Genomic DNA, 22812 nt, shown 5'->3' with positions numbered 1-22812 from the left:
AAAGCCTATTGAAAATCATATTCAATTATATTTACCAAATAGTTAAGAATTTTGTCACTTGACTATCTAATGAAATATTAATCTTTGCAAGGTAAGCAGTTTTCTATGATACAAAGATTATCCAATATGGTTTTCTCCAATAACTCATGTATAATAAATAAAAAATTTAGTTCTTTATTCAACTTCAATGATTGAAAATGGAAAAAAAAAAAGAGGCAATTGTTAAGGTATTAGATTAGTTTTTTTTTATCAAACTTGTTATAAACAATAAGATTTAAATGAGTTCTTAGCATGGTTGGCAACATGTGTTAGATGTGAGCTTCATGAAATTTGGCTTTTACACTACAAACATATAACACCTTTGTGCATTATATATATATAGTAAGGAATATGGACAGGACAAGTCAAGAATCCTCAGTTATTTTTTCCATTATTTGAATGTATCTCTGTAATTTGCTATACTCAATTTTACATACATTGTCAGTAATAAAACAAGGTATTTTTTTCTTATGTGAATCATCCATTAGAAATTATCACATGTGCAATATTTTGGTTCAATAACGAACAAAATCAAAACGATGAAAAGCAATAGACATAAAAAAAATATTCTCCTTTTATGTTAGATTTCTTAAATTCCAAAATTTCCAATTTATTACATAACTTTCATATAATGAATTTTGCATATTATACTTAACACAGCATGGATTTCTAATGAGGCTTAATCAACTCCATCACAAACCAGGAATTAACTAGACCTTACAAGCCTTCCAACTTGAACATCCTGCACTTCATGTTATCATGTATACTTCCCAAAATATGAAAAATTCAAAAATCAGTAAATGTTAATACAAAAATATAAAACAGTGGATTATATATAACTTATCAAAAAAGAGGGGGTCACAGACTCACAAACAAGTAAAAAAAGCCGAAGGGAAGATGACTACCTTGTGCGATGACCTTGTGAAAATTATCTTAGCAGTTGTGAGCCGTGATTGAACTAAGTTCAACATGAACAACCGAGGAGAAGAACATCATACTACGCAGCTTCGCTCAGATGTTGCAATGAGGCTCTGCGAAATTGACCTCTCTTTTGCGCCCTTGAATAAACAGTATCAAATTCTCTTGGTTTTGAGTTCGATCTGGTAATCTCAGCCTCTCTCTTTTTCATCTTGCTGATGCTAGGCCGGTAAAGGATCACTGTTCGTCCAATCTGACCAACAGCCACAGATCCAGTTGCATTCTCCAGTTGAGATATCACCTCAGATAACTCTCCGGGACAGCTTCCGTGCACTTTGAGCTGCTCATGCAAATGCAAGAAGTTAGATGCTTTGTTCTTTTTTTGGTCAAGCCAAAAGTAAACATTTATTGAGCTCCAACTCCTTTAAACAATACAAGCTCAGCAGACAATTAAGAATTCCAAACAAACATACACAAAACAATACCTAAGAGTTCCAATCCCACAACAAACATCAACCCAGCAAAGATACCAACATACACACCCAATGAAGACAATCCAACAACAAACATCTACAAAAAATCACTCAGTTAATCCTAGATTAAAAACACACCAGATATAATGCTCCTCACAAACATTCAGAACCTAAGCCGCCCAACTCAGCAAACATTTCTCCCGCAACCTCTTCCCATCCTTACCACAACATGATTCCATTTCCAGCAAAAGAACAACAAAAACCCACACTCACTCAATTGAGTTAAAGCCATATATGCAGAAGATCTCTTCCAGGACCTTGAGGTGAACTAACAGAGTATTTAGAAAACATTACTTCTCTTATCTATCTAAATACCTCCTCCATCGTGTAAACCTTCTGTTGAAAAAATAAGCTATTCCTTGCCCTCCATATCATGTACACACTAGCAGAAATTGCAGTCCTTCGCATCTTTGCAAGTTGTGTTTTGCCTCTAGCTTTCCTAAGAAACCAACTGATTTTTCTAGTCCAAGACAAGGGTTTCCTGCTAATAGAAACAGCTTTAAGGACCTTGGACCAAACAACTTGGGAGAAACTACAACCAAAAAAGATATGACTAATGTCCTCCTCAGATGAATTGCATAAAGCACAATTATCTGAATCAATCACCTTCCATGCATATAGTTTATCTCTAGTCATTAACCTGTTATGCAATGCCAACCATAGGATAAATGAATGTCTTGGAACATTACTTGAACACCATACCAATCTAGCCCAATCAACATCTTGCCCAGGTTGTGATAAAGATTTCAAAGCAGTACACACACTAAATTCACCTGACTTCGATGGCTTCCATAGATGCTTTGTTGAAGCAGTAACAAGAAGAGGTAAGCAACAGCTTCTTCAATTTGCATGGGAAGTTGATATGCCAAATTGCAACAATATTATCTCGTCATGCATAATGTTTAACATGGCCACAGAAAGCAAGTACCACTCAACAATGAACAACCTAGGAAAATTAGTACTGAGAAGTATACACAAAGGAAGTTTTATTTACCAAACAAATCTTAACAAATGGACAGAAGAATTAAATCCAATGAAGTGATAAAACTTAAAAGCAGGTTCTATACCACAAACAATTGTTTTTCTCATTCTGGTGCATCAAGAGTAGAAGAGATAAAATGAACATAGTGGTAATTGATCCAATCCAGTGAGATTATTGCACAACAATTAATAGGAAAACAATGCCAAACTGAGCTAAATGGAATATTACAAGCTATAGATTCAAGAAGACCATCTCGATTTGTTGAACCTGGGCTTGAGATGATTAATTAACCCCCTTTTTTTTTCCAGTTGAAATACCTTAATATGGCAAAGGGCAGGGAAAATGTGCCTCATGGAAGTTATCAAAAGTTTGTGGCCTTATGAAGTTGTATTATAAGTTGCATTAAAACAATCATTTATAGCAATAAAATAGGAACGCAAAAAGTTAGCTAAAAAACTATAATATTGTAGTAACATTTGAATTCACTAGAACTTCTTTGAACTCCTTAGTGCCAATGCTCAATTAATCACATGAAGCAAAGCTTTCGCTAAACTAAAAGCTAGGTTTTTTATACATGATTTATCTAAACTAGTTGCACACATAATCACAGGCCATCCACAAGTTTTAGCTTCAAAATGTCCCAAAGAAAAATAAATAATACCAGCAAAGTGCATTAGGGTTTACCATCAAAATCAATCTTCTAGTAAGATAACAGTACCAAATTCAGCAGAGGAGGAAAGAGTGAAATTACTGTATAAAATGTGAGAAATCAAGAAGAGTTAATCAAAAAAGGGGGGAAGACCTTGAGGAGCTCGTTGGCCTCAAGAGTCTCGATGAAGGAGGCAGCGACAGAAGGGGTGACGCCGGACTTACCGACCTGCTGGGACTTGAGCTTCTTGCCTAGGCTATGAGCGTACGAGGCAAGCTCCTTCTTCTCCTTCACGCTTAGCTTCGGCGGGGGCGATGAAGCACAAACAAGCACAGGCTCAGGCTCTGGTTGAGGCTCGGTTTCCAAGATTTGTGATCCTGGTACCTCCTCGTCTTCGTTTGAATCGTGGAGCAAGCCGGTGGAGAGAGATGAAGAGGAGGTGAGAGCTGAGGAGGAGGAGGCGGAGGAACAGAAGGAGCGAAAGGAGAGACGAGGAGAAGCGAGAGGGAGGGAGGAGGAGGATCGGAGAGAACGAAGAGATGAGAAGATGGTGACGGGAAGGCGGAAGGCGAGAACAAGGGAAGCGGCGGCGGCGGCGGCGGCCATTGGAGAGAGAATCAATGGTGAGCTCGACGCTCGTGGGATATTTTGGTGAAAATGGTTTTTAAGAAAACAAAATGCGGAAATTAATTCCCGTTTGCTCTGGCTATTGAGGTTTTTTTTTTTTTTTTTACATTTAAAAATGTAAAAATGAGATGGGGAAATGATAGTATGAAATTAAGAATTAATAATTTAAATTATTTACCATTATTCGTTATTTAAATTTTAAATAATTTTAAGACCTGACATTACATGTATATATGTATGTATTTTTTTTAAATAACTCTTACATTATAAGAACCCATAAATTGAGCAAGGTTAGATGAGGAAAAAGAATGCAGGGAATAGAAGAAAAGGGGATCAAGAAATTCCCCCAATGAAACCTTTTAATTTCTTTCTTCTAATATCATATTAAATGACGATCGTCTCAGCTACAACTTCCAGTATGGGGTTTCTATACACAAAATGCAGCAATACACCAATTACATTTTGGACAAAGGGAAATATGGACTAATATAGAGTTGAAACTTCAAAGGCAATTTCTGCCTTTCAAAAGAAGAATGGATTGCAACTCTCACCACTTACAAGAAATATGTGAATATACCTTCAGAAGAAAAACTTAATAAAAGAATCAGGCTGATTTCAATTGTACAGAAGATGCAGACATAACACCCTGAAACAAATGTGTCAGTAATCTTAGTGATCACACAAAGCTTATTTTATAGGGGGAAAAAAAAACTCACCTTCATGTGAATGCAATAATCCTGTCAGCAATCTTTGTGCGACAAAGGGGGCATTCAGAACAAGCGAGAGAGCAAGGTTTGCACACTGACAGACACAGCATATCACGGTAATCAGTTCGCACCAAACTAAAGACAGATTTTCAAGAGTACAGCTTTGTGCCAATGATAAAATATACTTACAACAAAAATGTCGACAAGGGAGGAGCACTGCAGCAGTGGGTGATTCAAAGCATACTTTACAAACATGAGTATTTGCATCCCCGTTTCCTAAGGGTTCAAGATCTTTTTCCTTCATCTCTTGGATCTTAGCCTGAATGCAGAAGTACTGTTATAACACGCTGTGGAAGGCAAGGCAAAGCATTGTATCTTAACCAAAAATTATTAAATCAATTCAGACCATACCTTTAGACGGACAAGAAGAGGTTCAAACTCAGAAGCTTGATCCATCTGGCTGTTAGTTATTGCAGTGAAAGCATCCGATGATTGTCTCTCTCTCAGATGAGGCTCATCAGAGTCACTTTTGCTTTTCTCCGCGTCATTTACCAAGTCCATCCCAAGCCTAGATCTCTCATCAGCACTTAACTCTGAAATCCCCAATGCACCTTTCTTCAGTTTAGCAACAAGTACCCACATGCCTGCTAAGTCATTTTCTAAAGCTGCTTCTCTTTTCTTTGCCTCATCAAATTTCCTCTGGTAGTCTTCTTCCAAAAGCTCCTTCTCAGCTAAAGAAGCTTCTAAAGCAGCTTCTCTTTGTTTTCTTGTGTGTAACTCCATCTTCATTGTATCTAATTCAGCATTCCAACAGTCAGTGTCATCATAACCGGCACTCCCAAATTCACCACCCCTGCTACCAGGCCTGCTCTTCCTCCCTAGTTTGATGCCATCATTCTTGCCTTCAGAATGCTTACGAAGACCAGCACTACCACCTCTCGAATATGCAATTTCTTGAGCTACTGAAAGTTCCTTTCCCAGTCTTTCGTTTTGCAGTGACAATTTAGTCACTTCTGCAGCCAAAGTTTTCAGCTCAACAGCGGCAGCAGATGCTAATTCTTTTGCATATGAGGCCTCTTCAGCCAACTTCCTATTCTGAGTAACCAACCCACGATTTTCTTCGCAGAGCTGACGTTTCTCAAGGGCAAGTTTCTCATTTTCCTCCTCCTGTCAGGAACAATCAGCATCATAAAGTTAATTTAGTCCAATTAGCTAGAACAATACACTAGACAAACGAGCAATCATTATGATAGGAAATAATAATAACACAAGCTTATCAAAAGAAACAAGATAATATAGAAAAAGAATAAACATCTAAATTCATGAACATAATTATTGATGTCAACAGCTTGAATAGTAAAGTTGAATCCTAATTCCTAATGCTGTAAATGGGAAAAACAACCTGAGACTGTAGCTTATTCTTCAGACCGGACAAGTCCTCTAATAAAATCTGTTCCGGAGGTAATTCCAACTTTTCTCCTTTCATTGAATCTAACTGTTGTTGCAGAAAGATGAACTTCTCTTGCAACTCTCTATTTTCAGCACACTGCCAGAGAAAAACTCAAATAAAGCCTTGCAAGAAACAAACTTTGGTAATTTGTGCAGATAATTTCATATCCTGCACTCTCCTTAGGAACAATACAGGCAGGCAAGGACTAAACAAAAATAGCCCCTTTAATTGAGATATTTAGACGTGCTGAAACCACAAAACGCACCTTTTGATCTAATTGTTCCTGGAGGATACGATTATCTGCTGATTTTATCTGCAACCATTTAGCTCAAGAGTTAATGCAACAAAGAAGTTGGAGGGGCACTCATTTATGGCATAAGAATAGGAACTTCAAGAATTTGACCACCAGAAAATACTAAATTAAAGTGCATTATAACTTATTAATGGTTTATGCAAAATCCAAAATAAAATAAGTAACAACTAAATATGCTTTGAATATTAAAGAAAGGGATTTACCTCTAGCGCAAAGTCCTTCTCATTGCATAGAGTCATTAATCTCGTGACATTCTGATTAAAATAAGAATATAGTTATGGATACAAAATAGAAACAGAACAAGAAAAATCGAACTTCTTCTTCAAGAAAACAAAATAAAAGAAACACACCTGTTGCATATCAATCAGCGATGCACTTGACATAGATGCTTCACCGCTTTCGACAATGCGTTGTTCTAATACGCTCATTTGCCTTCTTTTTTCTTGAATTTCACGTTCCAAGTTCTGAATCTACATCAACACAAAGTACGCCAATAATGTAAATCAAAACATGGATCAAAAACATATTGAACTTATAACATGTATTGGTTCAATTCAATGACCGAATGATGAGCATTAAAATCATGCTCATCTGAGTAAACAAGGCACAGCCGCAGGCATTGCTAGAATAAGTAAAAAAGTGGCGGTTGAGTATCACTTTTGTCATAAAGTAAGGTGGTTTTATCTCAGCATAAAAGTTATTGGCATGTGAAAGAGAATGTTGTATATCATTATCATAGATGGTGGAGCAAAACTACACTGTGCAATAAATCAGAACAATCAGAACAAGATATACTATTTAGCATATTGCACAGTGCATTCTCCACTTAGAATCATACAACATTAGAAAAAAATTAAAATTGAGCAACCAACCTACTTCACAATTGACAACCACTGACTTTAAAGTCTATAGAAGAGGATTCTTTTAATGGCCTATGTCTTCAAATTACAGAAATTCCTTTCCTTTCAAAAAGCATGAAAACTTGTCATCCACCATCCCTTTGATCAGAACCCATCAAAAACAAGTGAATTTTGCCATGCATGAAATCTACTTCCAACTGAACCAATAAATTAGTTCTACAGAAACGGAAGAAAGCAATTAGCTAACATAAACACTTAGAGGACAAGGGAACCAATTTATAGGAATCAAGAAGCAAGGATAAACAAGTAAAAATTGCCAGGTTATGTTCAGAAAACATGAACTTTACTTCCAAATCAAAATATACCCAGTGGCTCATTAGGTACAGAAACAAGCCATTTGCTATGATATGCAATTCAGGAGGAAACAGGAAAAATCTAAAGGCATGGAGGCAGATTAGCATGAAAATAACAGATATTTTCTCTCGGTAAGTACTATAGTTATTCAAATAAATCATAAGGAAATATCCATCAATTATCTAGCATTTCATATCTATTTTTATAGTATTCAGGAAAAAAAAAATCCTATAAAACAATAAATGATACATTTCAAAGGCTTTTGTTGACAAAAATAGCGGCAGATCTAACAGATAAATGTGAGGTTGAAGGCGGTAAAGAATGGTAAGAACTACACAGATGGATATCACAACTCAATAAAATTTACGCGCCTTTCAATTATGTCATCTGTCTGTCATATAAATTCATGTTGCTTACTACTTCAACATAGCTGGATGCCTCGATGCCTCTAAACAAGTTATGATATTTACCACTTGTATGGTTTTAAACCCTCATTTGTGGTGATCATAAAAAGCCCTAAAACAGCCCTAAGAACAGGGGCTACCATATGGTCACTCAAAACTTGTCAGTCCCATGGTAAAGCTGCATAAGGTTAGGGCATGAATGATATTTACATAAACAAAATGCGTTTCTAAAGTAGAGAATTTATACTTGAATCTGAGAACCCTCTGGGTCATCTATAGACTGCTCTGTTAATCGTTTTAGTGTACTGCTACTGAATGCTATCTCACCCGCAAGCATTTTCACTTGCTCAGTAAGTAGATCCATTTGATCTGACATTGTCATCCCTGTCTGCATAGGCAAGAAAAAATAAATAAATAAATAAATATTTAATAAATTATTATTATTATTTTTGAGAATAGACGAGTGCACCATAATTGTAAATAGTAATCATGAGAGGGGGCAATCCACAACATAATACATCACAAGATGACAAACATTCATCTCCATTGCCTTCTATCTGAGACTAGATTCAAGATTAGGCAACCCACACATGAAGGTATGCAGGCAAACTCACATGCACAGCAAATGACATGAGAGGTGGCACGTGACACCAATGCAACGCAAACATAAAAACACACATGTGAGAACTACACACAGCAAAAGAATTCTTCTAGGCAGACACAGGCAAGCATCATTGAGGTTCAACAATATCAGATATTCAAGCACAAAAACAACAAAAACAAAAAAATAAAAAATAAAAAATTTCATGGAGTACACAGTTTTAAACCACACATCAAAATCATACCAATGGAAGCATGTGGCCATTAGCCGTCCCACCACCTCGTTCTCCTGCTTGTGTGGATTCCGTGATTGAACTACCCATAGACGAATGTTCATCACTCACCTTGCCTGAAGATATCTTGTTCTTAAGATCGTTAAGTGGGTCAAATACATCTGACAGAGCAGAAGATATGCTTGCACTTTCCAGAAGAAGTGGAGAACCTTCACGTAAGACATCCATTTTCTAGAGTTCAAAAATTGGGAAATGTGAATCATTAGCACCATCTGATATGTTACTAAAAACTCCAAAATACATAAATACAAAATGAAATAGCTTTACAGGCAGAAGTCACATAACACCACCAATATTTAACAAGCATGAAACAGCTTTGTTGCAGGACAATGTGCTTTCATTAGATTGAACTTGACAAGCCAAGTGAAACGGGCACATAAGCACAAACAGGCACAGCAACACACACAACAGCGCAAGTGCACAAAACAATAAAATAAACACTTACTTGGTCACTCCAACATTAAAATAATAATAATAATAATAATAACAATAAATAAATAAATAAAACATACTTTTCTAGCAGTGAATTGAGAAAATATAAGTAATATGCTTCCATGCATAATGCTGAAAGGCATAAATGACACAAACAATCATGGAATACATATGAAAAGGTTGAAATTTTAGTAAACTAGAAGTGGAAGAAATACCTTAGAAGATGTGTAGTGTAATAAGATGATAAATCATCAAAAACCCTAATTTCTCTAATATGGTTAGTCATTTCAAAGAGATCTTGGCAAGTCTGTAACCCAATCCCAACATATAATAACATGCTTTCACCATGACCGTCAAGTTGAGATTATAAAAAAAAAAAAAAGGTGTGATTTAGCTTCCATTTTCTAGCCAAGATAAAACTTACTTCATCTTCTCCTATTGAATGACGTTGCTGATGATTAGGCAAATCACTCAAACAACTAGGAATAGTGTTCTTGGTAGAAACAAGTATTAATTTTGTTAGTCTTTGAATTCTACTCATCAGAGCAGCTTTTGCTTCCTCTTCTTCCTCCAAACGAGATTGCATCTTTACCTGGCCCTCCTCAAGCTGCACAAGGATAATGCAAAAGGATATATCATTACACAAAAATGCGATAAATATAAAATTATTTATATACAACAGAATGCAAATTTAACTAGAATATTACCGCATAAAATATGAATGAAAACATTGATGTAAATCTAAAGAGCTCAATGTCTAAATAAATACATCAGTAGGACCATACCCGTTGCCGCAAGATCAATAGCTCTTCATGATTTACACCCGAAAGCATTCCTTTCCTAAGGTGGTCAAGTTCTTGCTTCAGACTAGAAATTTCCTTTTGATATTTCTTGATCAGAGACTTCTCATCTATTATCTGATATAGCAAAATTTATAAGCCACTCATTTGCAAACACTACAGAGGGAATCCCATTTATATGAACAGTCCTGGAAAATACTCACCCTATTCCGAGAGGCATAAATCTCAACTCGTTTTGCTCTGCTAGCAAACTTCAGTGTGTTATGCGTTTCTTCCATGTTACTGGATGCAGGCGTAACGGTGCAAATAAGCTGCATAACACGTGGTACAAATGCAAATTCCATTTCATATGAATATTAAAATTACACAAGCCATAGAGAAAGTATTTAAAAAAAAAAAAACAAGATTTATATTCATTAAGGTCAGACAGGTTCAAATATGAAGTTACATAAATTATCTATAATATCAATAATAATATAAAACACTTGGAAGACACCCCTGACATAACTATTGATCAGATACTTACCGAGACATGTCCGTGGCCGCTCAAGGAAGATTGCAAAAGACGAGTCAGCTTTGAATCACGATAAGGCACATGAGATGCTTTTCCTTCACTTAGCTTTCCAATTACCTTCAAACTCAACCAACACAATACGTTAGTTTTATAAAGGGTAAAAAGTTATGAAGACTTAGACAACAGATAGCTAAGAACTAATGATTATTAATTGCATTGAAGGTGTCTAGAGTATGAAAGGTGTGATTCACAAAGCATGTGGGTTGCCACTCCAATGTCTTAGCCTGAAAATCAAAATTTTCCTAAGTTGGTAGCTTTTTGTAATCTATCTAATCAATAATTATACAGATGCGAAGTAAGCCTACAACATAAAAGGAAAATTGAAAAGCAAATGAAAAGAGATACTGATTATTTCACAACAATTGACAAAAAAGTTTAGAAGCAAAGCAATGAAAGGTGATGCCATAGATCTAAGGTGCAAGCCATTTGCATTTTGAGTAATATAGCCTTATTTCCTTTTAAAAAAGATATATAGCCTTATATAAGGTCACATAACTAGAAAGAAAGCTCTCTGTTAAAAACTAAATAGACCAGGAAAACGATCAAATCAAAAGAATAGAATTTGGAATGAGCATGAGGGAAGAGGGTCAATAATCAATAGATATGACAAATATGATATGATGGAATCACATTCAACATTTATAGAATGCAATACTTTCTTCTCTTCTCTTATGACAGTAGATCTGAAAAAAGAATTAAAGTTAGCACCTACAGTTCCAAGAGTTAAAAGACTTTTGTTGATATATGATCCTTCCTTTCTCCTTAGTCCAGTTGTCTCAGTTTTTGAACTCTCAGACCCAGCCAGATCAATAAGATTCTGAAAAAGAAACATGAAGAGTTGAGGTCTTGCAATCACCATATTATAGCAGGTGAAACAATAATTTTTCAGAAATCATACAAGTTGAGAAAATATCACGCCATCATACTCATCACCACGAACACTGCTCTCAATCATCTGCAGAAAATTATAAATATGTCATATCTACAAGAAAGAACATATTAGATCATCGAATGCATAAATAGAACTTCAACAAGGACAATGGTTCAAATGGTTCATATAGCACAAAAATATAAGGGCAAAAAGAAAATTCAAAGAGCCAAATCGGGTTAGTTGTTCTCCATATGCTCCATATTTCATCATGTCTAACAGAACGAAGTGGAGCAGAAGCAAACTATTCCTCCAACACAGCAACATTCAACAAAAGCTCTCAAAACAGGCTGTGAATAGGAAGATAAATCTATTGGACAGGAGCCCGAAACAGAGACAAAAGTAAACATTTTACTTGAATTTCACAAGACCTTTTTGCAGCTGGCATGTTACATTTAAATGTTGAAATTTCAAACACTTTGCTTCATATTATAAAAGTAGGCATGCATAAATGGTCACTCAGAAGTTATAATGTCAACTTTTTTGCCGAGCAAGTAACTAGAAACATTTCGAAGAAAGAGAGCTCCCAAAGTATTCCAAGACTGAGAAATCAACCTCATATAATTATTATCTTGCTGCAATTATTCCTTATGAAAAATAAAATTACAGTATGACACGAATGAAATCTCACCACAACCATGCATTACAAATAGTGTTTGATAAAAAGGTTGTTCAAATAGCTTAAATAAAAGCTAAGAAGAAAATTAACAATGAAAAGTAATGCTAATCAAACAAATATGAACAAAGACACAGATGAAAAGATAACTATCTCATAAAACTTCATTTTGAACAGAGAGGAAACCATTCAAATACTAGAGGACAAAACCTAAAAACAATTAGAGCATACCAATGTAAATATAGTGTGGCTTCGGCTGCTAAACAAGTTAAAATTGTTCGAACCAACATGGCGATGCTCTGTAAATGTTAAACATAAAATAAATTACGATCCGGAATATGAATCAGATTGGTCAAGTTTGTGATATGCACACAAACTCCTCAAAATAGAGCCATGATAATCAAACAGTATATTTAAAGAAAAGATACTGGAAATAACATGCCTATCAGGTATAAAAGTACTACAAGCATCAATATCCACCAATAACAGCAGTCTGAAGTAAATGAGTGCAATTTACCCAAATGGAATAACATTGAACAACAGAGGTAACAAACGAGAGTGGAAGAGAAAGTGGGGAAGCAAGGACATATTGGTCATTAAAAAGAAGACAAATCTTAAAAATTCTCAACATATATTTGGAAAATATAGTCATTATTTTCACTCCAAGCGTCACATCAGAATATTCACATCCAGCAATAAATAAATCAACATAAAATTGGAGTACAATTTACAAGATGATAAGAAGGCATCTCAGTGATAGAAAAAATACAAGGTAAATGAAAATTTAAAAAAAAAATCATCTGTTACTAGGGCTGTAAACGAGCCGAGCCGAGCCGAGCCGAGCTTTGCCTTGTATATCAACATAAAATTGGAGTACAATTTACAAGATGATAAAAAGGCATCTCAGTGATAGAAAAAATACAGGGTAAATGAAAATTTAAAAAAAAATTATCTATTACTAGGGCTGTAAACGAGCCAAGCCGAGCTTTGCCTTGTCCAAGCTTGGCTCGTTACTATTTAATCGAGCTTAAGCTCGAGCCGAGCTTTCTTTGAGCTTCATTTTTCATGTTCAAGCTTGGCTCGTTACTATTTTAACCGAGCTCGAGCTCGAGCTTATTTCGAGCTTCATGCTTGAGCTCAACTTGTTAAGGAAATTCGAAGCTTAACCTTGGCTCATTAGCTTAATTAAGACTTGACTATTTTTTTGATTTAGTAAAGTATCATTTAAAGCTTATTTAATGAATTACTATCAAGCGTGACTTAACTCGATTTGAGTTTGAGGATTAAAAGAATAATTTAAGCTTGTTTATGGAATCATTAAGGTTTGAGTTCAAGCTTCTTAAAATCTTCATTAAATAAGTTAACAAATAATTACAATAATAACAAAATAAACATTGTGATCTAACTATCTATAAATATTTTTTCCGATATTATTAACGATCCGGTAAATAAGCTTGTTCATGACACTATGAATGATTATATTAGTGATTGTTACAAATAAAATTGGAAATGATACTATAAATGAGCTTTTAATTATACAATAAACAAGTTGTTCAAAAGATTTAATGAGGCAAGCTTGGTGGTGTTCGAACTTGGCTCGTTTATCTTACGAGCTCATTTAACTTAGGGTGTGTTTGTTTGGCAGAATATAAAACTACATGTAATTGTAATTACAAAAAAACTTCAAAATCTGGTGTTTGTTTGGTTGGATTTGAGAATTTGAAAGTAGTTAGAAATGCAGTGTAGATGGATTTGGTTGGTTTTCAAACTACGTCCAAATCGGCCGTAGTTTAATCTCCCACATTTGGGATTTCCATAGAAAGTCACGTGAGACTTTCTAATAAATTTATATATAAATAAAATAAAAATAAAACCATGATATTATTTTATCTTAATAATAAATGGTTACTATTATATTTTTATCAATATAAAAAATTATAAATAGTGTAATATATTTTTTATAATTATAAAAAATAACAATAATTTGTAATGAAGACATAAATTTATATTATATTAAGCAATTATATGCATAATTATTTTGGTTACTATTAATAACAATTAATTGTGTATTTATAATTAATTAAATTTAATAATGACCAAGGTGGAGTATCCTTAGCAATGGTGTTTATATCCTACAAATACATCCAACCAAACACATGTTTTCAAAATCGAGATTTACAAATCCTCCCAAACAAACACAAAATTTTGAAATCCAGCATTTTCAATTATAGTCAACCAAACACCAAAATTTGACTCTCCTGCATTTTCAACTCCAGAATTTACAACTACACTGTGATTGAAAATCTACTGTATTTTCAACTACATCTAACCAAACGCTACCTTAATGAACTAGCTGACCTGAGCTTTTAACGAGCTTTGCCTTCGAATAGTAGTTTAGAGCCCTATATGTGTGACTCAAATTGACAACAACGACATAGTCACATATACACCTTAATATACATACATACATATATATATATATATAAACGAACTCACAACCGAGCTTATAAACGAGCTTGTTCACGAGCTTGTTCGCGAGCCAAAACGAGCCGGGCTTTCGGCTGCTAAGCTTGGCTCATTTATTATTAATCGAGCTTGAAAATGATATTCAAGCTTGGCTCGTTTACAATATGAGCTGAATACGAACGAGCTCTTATCAAGCCGAACACCGAGCAGCTCACGAACGGCTTGGCTCAAATACACCCCTATCTGTTACATACATTTCAATCTTTTTGGAAACCTACAGTTTAGTTCTTGAAGTTATAAGCCTGTCGCTCACAATTTTTTACATTAACTGGGAATTAGTTCATCATCAAATTAATGCATTATGTAACTCAACAAACATTATTTTCAAGCATAACTCTTTTATGGGTTACCTAAATTATCCTCTACAGATTACTTTAAGATTCCATCCAATGAGAACTACAACTATGTGAAAGGGTCGATTTGTTATCTCACTCCATGCCAGGGGCTCTGGTAAAGTGAACTTCTAAAAAGTAAGGAATCGAAGTGGTTCGCCCAATGAACTTCCATGGCATTTTATGTAACTTAGCCATTGATCATGCCCAAACTACATCATTTACTTGCTCACACCAAAAGTGGATATAGGCCCATAGTTGAACATCCCTAATGGAATCGCCATTTAATTCTTTAGACAGATTTATCTTATTTGAGGATATAAATATTTAGTTATTTTTGTCAAACCAATAAATTTATTTTTGGAATAGCTGGTAAAAAATGAAGCAAGCAAAGCTGTAACCAGCATCAAGATTAAAAGAATGGCAAGACTAGAATAGAACCACTCCCCCAACTACAAACAAATAGATTGAATTGATGACTACCTTCACCAGCAGCAATGAATGACAGTGCATGGCCAGGGGATAAAACAACTTCCTCCTTTACTCCTTCCACATAAGTTCCCTACAAAACAGAAAGGAAATAAGTCAAATACAGCACTTTTAAGAATGTTTCAAAAAATGAAACATGCTTTTTCATCTCTTGATCTTTATTTTATTTTATTTTTTTCTTCTTTTTTATTCAATTCATTTATAGGACACCATAACATAAGCATGATATCTATGAACCAACAGCCTAATATAAATGGAGAATAAATTGGGTTCAAACTAACAAAAACCAAACATGGAGCAAAAAAGGCACATCCAGACAAACGGTAAAATACACAAAGGAAATTTCAACATGTAGAATAGGGAATGCCACACAATGAATATTAAGAACGGATTTAATAGTAAACCCTAAAGATTTCTCTTATGGTTAACATTTCTCAACCATGTAATTACATACAAATGAAGTAGATGCCAACCCCTACCACCAGCATGAGGCACAATTTCAAACTACAGGAATAGAATCAAACCAATAGGGTTATTTAAGAGGAAAAATTACTCACATTAGTGATGAAAACAAATACCCACCAAAGAATAAAATTACTATTATTTATTTATTTATTTATTTTTGACAAGAAGATATTACCAAAGTCACAACCTCAAGAATTTCAAAATGGAAGTTATAATAGAAAGAAACAATGTGAAATATATAATAGAAACTGCCAACAAAGAAATTCAAAGAAGCTTGACAAATTGCACAAAGACATTGCAAGCACACTATCAAAATCGAGATCTGTTAGCATGTGAAAAACCATCATACCAAATACTCCATAGAGGAACAATAGACCAGAAGCATTATAACATCGTTACAAACATGTTACGAAATGTGCACACAAAAAGACAACCATCATGAGTAAAGAACATTGTCCCTTTTATTATAGAAATAAGCAGAATTTGGAGTAACATAAAAATTATGAGCATAATTTTTGAAAGCTTATGCTGGTATAACTTAACTTGGTAACATTATAAGGTTTACCCAAGCACCATGGCTGAATCGAGTTATTTTTGAGTTCCAAAAAAAAAAAAAAAAATATCATCCTAGAATAATCACTTGACCCAAAAGATTAATGAAAGAGCATGATTCAAAAAAGAGTTACTTTGCAAGGTACTGCTAGTAAATGTGCACATGAAACCACTGATGCAGCAAAATTAATGATCTTGTATCGTGGATATGCAACACACAATGGCTAGATAATCTTTCCCCTTCATACTTATGAACTGTTGAATTTTAGTAGACTTCAACAACAAAGTATCCCTCAATGGTAAGATCTGCAAGCTCTAATCCATCTTCCAAATTATCACTGATATTCATCTAAGATCCTTGTTTAATTATTTTAATACAAAAATAGCATACACCAATAGATCATAATGTTTGAGTTTGTGATTACTGCTTCACAAAAGATATGGCCCAACTTTCTGCACAAAAGAATTGTGATCTCTATCAGAAACCCGGATTAACAGCATTATCCATACGGTACAGTTCCATGACATCAGCATGAAAATCATATAAGAACCATCAGTCATCAAGAAAAAGAAGCAAAGGAAGCATCTCATCTGGATATGATACAGAACACTCAAATTAACTGAATGAACAAGGCAAGACAAGTGAAGAAGAGACTCAATGAACTCCAACAGTACAAATAATTAGACCACCGTGATGAGAAATAATGCAAAAGCTATGCATCTCAACAAAGCATACAAATCTGACCATCTGCACTCCAGCAACATATAAATCAAATCAGGCTCAGGGAAAATCCAGCACGGTACATACAAAGACAGTAAGCATTAAAATTACTATTTTGGAGTTATTTAATTAGTAATAAATATCTCTATCAATAGAAAAAAAAAAATCACTCAACAAACCCAGGACAAAATGATTTCTGTTACATACCTGAGCATCTTCCCTGACGCGCAGGTTTTGACCAGTAGGATCCAACAAGTCATTTATCACCTGAAATATTATCTAGAGATTAGCACTGAGAAAACAGACAAGTCTGGAAAGCTTCATCAATTTATCATTAGATCATAAAAGAGCATAAGCTGAGAATTTTCATATTGCCCAATTGATAATAAGAAATACTTTTAGCAAAGCACCTGAAAACAAATCATATGTTTAAGATAAATGAATATTATTCCAAACATGCAAAAAAATACACCAACCTCATTGTAAATTTCAAGATACGTCACCCGGAGCAAAAACTCTCTTCCTGGAGTCTGCCACAAAGATCCAACCACCAAGCCATTAACTGGTTAGCATGAATACAAAATTACCTTCAGAAATGAATCTGAATATGTTAAATTGATGATACAACGAAAGGCAACAGTTTCATACAAATTATTGAATTGTTCACAAAGCAAATATTTCCAGTACTTTTAGTTGCAACTAGTAAAAAGAAAAGAAAAGTTCCATCTCTCTAGGTCGACAGTTTATATACAAGATTATAAAAAGAAATAAATAGCCTTGCGCCGTCAAGAACAAACTGAATAATATCCACATACATCTTGAATTATGCTGAAGACATCCTTAATAGCCAATGGTATAATTCCAGGAGAATTCTGATCCCCCTGCATGATCAACCAAGTAGATTAGTTGACTTTCCACATTGAAAATATGGAGAAAAAAGCCGATGAAGTGATATCATATAAGAAAACCAAGCCCCGGCAGTCATCTACCTTCTGCTGGTTGACTAATACTCTAATTGCAAAAGTTGAAGAACAATTTAAGCTGTGAATTAATAGATTAACAATGTGCATAAGAGTTATATTTCAGTAATAAATTTTTCTAGAGATTTATGATTCCAAAATAGATAATAAACTTCAAACCAGAATTTGACATGTCAGGAAAAATGGTAGAAAACCTATAATAAATCAAAAAAAGCATCAATTATTTACTTACAAGGAAAGCAAAATATGGAAGATAGGAGCCTTACAGTTGAAGCCAAATGCAAGTGTCTAAAAACAGCTATTTTCTTAATATGGTTAGTTCTTAATATTTTTTAAAGTTCAAGTGCTCTGTGCTACTTGGAGCTCTCCTCATTTGTGTTTAATATTCAGCATTGGTTTTTATACTACATTCCAGACTATTGAAGACAATAAATTGCAGTTACTGTATCATGGTTAAGATCAGCTTCTCCTGTTCTCTTGGTAAAAGTGCAGTCTCTTCTTCCATCACACCCATTTTCCATAAATCCTAGGAGTCAGTTTTTTAGAGAGCGAAAAATAACATCATGAAGTTGCACGCCACATATAAGGTACTGTTTGAACTTGGCACCGAATAGATAAGAGGTGGTTTTTCTCCCATCTGATTACTTATTGTGATGCACAAATATTGGTTTGCTATGAAATATTCTGCAACTTGGATATATTACAATTATAAGTCTAAACTGGAACAAGCACTGGTGCAAAGACTAAAGAGGACAGCGGCAAAGAAGCCAACAGCAAAAACATTGACAGCCCAAATTACCTTTTATTGACTTCTTTTAGATAATAAATGAACACATCATTGTAAGCACATGATTCGGTCTCATAATATATATAGAGTAAGCCCAAGCATCAACCATTGATTCCACCACTAAACATGTAGGAGTGTGTTGAATTTCTGAATGCTAGCAGAAAATTGGGTGATAATTCAGTTTTTTCAAAACAAGCAGCAACTATAAAACCAAATTGTATGGCTTTCAACCACACAAAAGAGTAGCATAATAGCAACGAATGTTGAACTTACATGCATAGTATGAGTCTTCCCACTACTAGTTACACCATAAGCAAAAACCGTACCTGCAATTCAACAAAAGGGTTTTAAAATCACCATACACAAACATAATGAAAAAAAAGCAGGTTTAAGATTTAAACATTGCAAGTCAGTCTAAACTTTTAAGCCAATTTAGTCCAAGACAAGCTGGAAAGCCCAATTTCAAAGATCATGAGGCATGGTAAAAAAGCAACACTAAGATATAAACAAATGTAAAATTGCATGAGGTTATTACCCATGACAATGCTACGCCTCTTATAAATATCATGCTCAAATATAAACAAAAAATTCATGAAGCTAGTATGTGATCAATAGTTTAATGACGACTAAATTTTGAGATTTAAGTCTCATTCAAATAGTTAATTGATGAAGAAATCTAACACATAGCAAAAGAAACAAACAATTCATATTGGAGACACCATTATCCAATCCATTGTAGAGATGCAAGAGCAAACTTTTGAACATAGGAATTAGGATGTGACAGCTTGCAATTATGATTAATAACAAATCAGGTGAGGATTGCAACCAAAATAAAATAATAGCACAGAAAACTAAAGGTTTTTATGTTGATCACTCCTATCTTGTAACACACATGTCAAACACTCATAACAGCATTAGCATGGGATAGAACTATTGAAGTACACATAAGCCATGGTAAATACCTGTGCCCATCATGGTCCTTGTAAAATTAAACAATCAAGGCTCAAGTATGACGATGAAAAAATTTGAAAGAACTTGCAACTTAACAGAAACTCAAATTTCTGCTTGAGACCATCTATCCAACAATAATCACATTTGCTGAAGAACGGGTGACCTATATAATTTAACAAAAGCAAGAATCAAGATTGCAAACCATTGATTCCCTCCATTGCAGCTTTCACGACAGGCCGAGCAGCAACATCATACACAACCTTAGAAGCTGTGGTAGGACCAAATACTCGGTCTAAAACACAGAAAAGTATATAAGTATCACCAACTTGCTACCATGGAAGCAATAAACTATTGACTCAAATGTAGTTTTAAAGAAAAAATATTCAACCACTTGTCTTAAAGTATGTTTGTTACATGCTGCTTCCAAAAATAAATAAAAGATCAGTGATTTAGATCCCCATGGAATTCATAAAAAAAATTCAAGGTAAATAATTATAAAAAACTTTTCATATATCATATAAAATGCATGCACAAGAGAAAGTAAAAACTTTCCTCAGGGACGATTCATAGAAGCAAATAAGTAGCCTAAAGCTTTTTGTACATTATTAAAGTGCTCTTACTTTAGAGTGATACCAAAGATTGAGGAACCATCCTATCCCCTGAACTTTTAAGTGACTGAAATATTAAGTGGAAGTATACATTCATTGCCTTTAGTCAATGAGGAACTCCCAAGTATCCAAAAATAAATATCTTTAACACCATAAAGACTAATAATCTCACCATATAACCATCAACCATACACCATTTTATCAATACCATAAGATTTGTCCTTCTGATTTGAAGCTTTCACCACCCAAGAAAAACTAATCAATAAATAATGTTTGGTGATCTTATTCATAAATTATCTTTATGAATAAAAAAACAATACTAATCAACCAGCAGCCACATGCTCCTTTACTCTTTATCAAAATTTTAAAAGATAGTTGTAGGGAACAAATTGACAAACATGAAGGTGAACTTTTTGTTGGTGACTTTGGAATGCAAATGATGAAGAGCTTATTATAAACTGTCCTTGATTGTGCAAACAAACATCCAAATCAACTCTTACATGAATGTCATGCATCTAAATTCTAGTGTTCTTCAGTTTGAATACGTCATGATCAAGGCTGCTCCACAGACTAATGAATCATATCAGACCGCCAACAAAATCAAAGACAGTCTTAAGATGTACAATCGAAAAAGATGAATTGATGGTTATCATAATCAGCCCGCATAGATTACAAAGACAGGCAACAAACTGAACTTGCTGATGACAAGTCAAACAGTAGCTCATGACCGATGATTAAATACAACAGTAAAAACATTATCTAGCAGTCACTTTCCGCTCTCGTCAAAACAATAATAAACAAAGAGAGAGAAAGAAATAGGTATTAGGTACTCTTTGTGATTCTTTGAAGAAGATCAGGGACGCAAAAAGAATTTCAGATAAAATTTTGCACATCAATTGAGGGTTTTTTGCTCCAGCAATCAAATCAAATCAAAAGAGAATAAACTTACCAAAAGCATAAGCCGTGGCAGGATTATACTCGTTGCGCACCACCTTATCACCATCAGCATACCACGCGATCTCATCCCCTCGCTGAAACTCCCTTTCACTGCAACAAGAAAAACACCAAAATAATAATAATAATAATAATCATCTCTAAATCCACGAACACCAACAACAGATCTACGATAACTAAACCAGATCCACATTTCCTCACCTCAACGGCCGAAACCTCACGGTAACAGAGATACTATCCCCCTCCCCAGATCTCGCAGCCTCATTCAACTCCTCAACCAGCTCATCCGCAGAAGCAAACCCAACAGGAGCGCGGCTTCGTCCGCGGCTCGGGGTAGCAGATCGCGGCATACCTCCAAAATGCGAGGAAACAGAGGAAGGTGAAGAGCGGGGCATGAGCCTACCATTCATGAAAGAAGACGAAGACGAGGAAAATGAGGTCGACGAAAAGGAGCTCGGCGGGGGCTTTCGGTATCCGAATGGCGAGCTACTCCGACCCCTCGATGTCGAAGGCCCCGCCATGGATGTAGCTCAGAGATGTAGATCAAAGCGAGGGGGAAGGTGAGAATAAGAGGGTGGAGTGGAGTGAAGGGGAATCTAGGGTTGGATGTCACATGCTCGTAAGGTGTAAAGTGGGGGAAAGCATTTGAAAGCAATGTGGACGGTAACGTCACCGCCGGTGAGCAATGTCGACGATGCCGAACAACGGCGGAGAGAGAGAGAGAGAGAGAGAGAGAGTTGTGGTGGTGTTTAAAAAGAAAGAAAGGAGAAGAGGGATAGGATGGGAATTTTAGATAAGCGGTGGCGGAGGAGTGCGGACACCGCAGACCGTTGTAGCTGACGTGGCAAAGTTTTGGTGACCGCTTACGTGACTTTTTTGCCCACGATCTAATTCAAAATATCAGGTTGGATCACTTGAAGTTCCTTCTTGTGGTGACGTGGAAAAGGGGTATTTTAGGGAAAATAGTGGAGAGAGTGGTGGGACTGGGAGGAGATGGATGAGAGGAGGAGCCTCGAGATGCGTGCCGTTGGATGGGTTGGTGGTGTCGATCGCGAGGGTGGAATGGACGGTGAGGATGGATTGAACTGGTTTAAGAGTTTAAACTGGTGGTGGGGTAGTAGGCCCGCCCGCGCTATGAAAACGAGGTTTTGAAAACGAAGGCTTGGAAGAGCGGGAATAACCGCAAAGGGTATCTCTCTCTGTAATAAATTATAATTATAATATATTATATTATATTATTTATTTATTTTATTTTATTTGGAAAGGGTGAAAGGATTTCACCTGGGAGGGGTCATTGGGTAATAATATCAAATCTTTGTTAAAATCAAGAAGAATCAATTGACCGGTGTGATTAAATTATTTTTATTA

The 22812-nt window shown here is 35.1% G+C and overlaps 2 protein-coding genes across 3 annotated transcripts; both read right to left on the bottom strand.

Annotated features, from left to right (window-relative positions):
* Nucleotides 1-591: 591 nt before the first annotated feature.
* Nucleotides 592-3798, bottom strand: LOC120257863. Of its 2 annotated transcripts, XR_005535922.1 has the most exons (3): nucleotides 3275-3798; nucleotides 945-1297; nucleotides 592-805 (listed from the first exon to the last, which is right to left on the bottom strand). XR_005535922.1 is itself a non-coding variant. In XM_039265149.1 (2 exons), exons 1-2 carry the CDS (start codon nucleotides 3725-3727, stop codon nucleotides 1037-1039), a joined length of 714 nt encoding a protein of 237 aa, XP_039121083.1. In that variant the 5' UTR covers nucleotides 3728-3798; the 3' UTR covers nucleotides 812-1036. The 2 variants fall into 2 exon arrangements, 1 of the variants encoding a protein (XP_039121083.1); XM_039265149.1 differs by lacking the exon at nucleotides 592-805 and having other exon boundaries at nucleotides 812-1297.
* A 270-nt stretch (nucleotides 3799-4068) lies between these two features.
* On the bottom strand, nucleotides 4069-22169 carry LOC120258475 (kinesin-like protein KIN-7K, chloroplastic). The gene is made up of 25 exons (XM_039265897.1): nucleotides 21646-22169; nucleotides 21440-21537; nucleotides 20085-20174; nucleotides 19205-19257; nucleotides 17980-18045; nucleotides 17641-17694; nucleotides 17372-17431; nucleotides 15421-15499; nucleotides 12311-12378; nucleotides 11434-11490; nucleotides 11248-11352; nucleotides 10488-10592; nucleotides 10165-10272; nucleotides 9947-10078; nucleotides 9586-9768; nucleotides 8682-8900; nucleotides 8084-8224; nucleotides 6569-6688; nucleotides 6422-6472; nucleotides 6171-6218; nucleotides 5858-6001; nucleotides 4867-5622; nucleotides 4645-4774; nucleotides 4465-4549; nucleotides 4069-4394 (listed from the first exon to the last, which is right to left on the bottom strand). Exons 1-24 carry the CDS (start codon nucleotides 21963-21965, stop codon nucleotides 4467-4469), a joined length of 3270 nt encoding a protein of 1089 aa, XP_039121831.1. The 5' UTR covers nucleotides 21966-22169; the 3' UTR covers nucleotides 4069-4394; nucleotides 4465-4466.
* Nucleotides 22170-22812: the final 643 nt, after the last annotated feature.

This window comes from Dioscorea cayenensis, chromosome 4 (genome assembly GCF_009730915.1).
Source record: "Dioscorea cayenensis subsp. rotundata cultivar TDr96_F1 chromosome 4, TDr96_F1_v2_PseudoChromosome.rev07_lg8_w22 25.fasta, whole genome shotgun sequence".
Taxonomy (NCBI): domain Eukaryota; kingdom Viridiplantae; phylum Streptophyta; class Magnoliopsida; order Dioscoreales; family Dioscoreaceae; genus Dioscorea; species Dioscorea cayenensis.
The sequence above is the reverse complement of the archived record's forward strand: the minus strand, read 5'-3'. Positions and strand labels throughout refer to the sequence as shown.

Bases quoted from the DNA above. Each gene is read 5' to 3' on its own strand.
- LOC120257863 (XM_039265149.1), bottom strand. From the start codon at position 3,727: ATGGCCGCCGCCGCCGCCGCCGCTTCCCTTGTTCTCGCCTTCCGCCTT. The intron at 1,298-3,274 runs GTCTTCCCCCCT...TTGCATGAGCAG, and splicing joins AGGCCAACGAGCTCCTCAAG to CTCAAAGTGCACGGAAGCTG.
- LOC120258475 (XM_039265897.1), bottom strand. From the start codon at position 21,965: ATGGCGGGGCCTTCGACATCGAGGGGTCGGAGTAGCTCGCCATTCGGA. The intron at 20,175-21,439 runs GTAAGTTTATTC...TCTGTGTTTTAG, and splicing joins TGCCACGGCTTATGCTTTTG to ACCGAGTATTTGGTCCTACC. The intron at 10,273-10,487 runs GTAAGTATCTGA...CGTGTTATGCAG, and splicing joins GCGGCCACGGACATGTCTCG to CTTATTTGCACCGTTACGCC.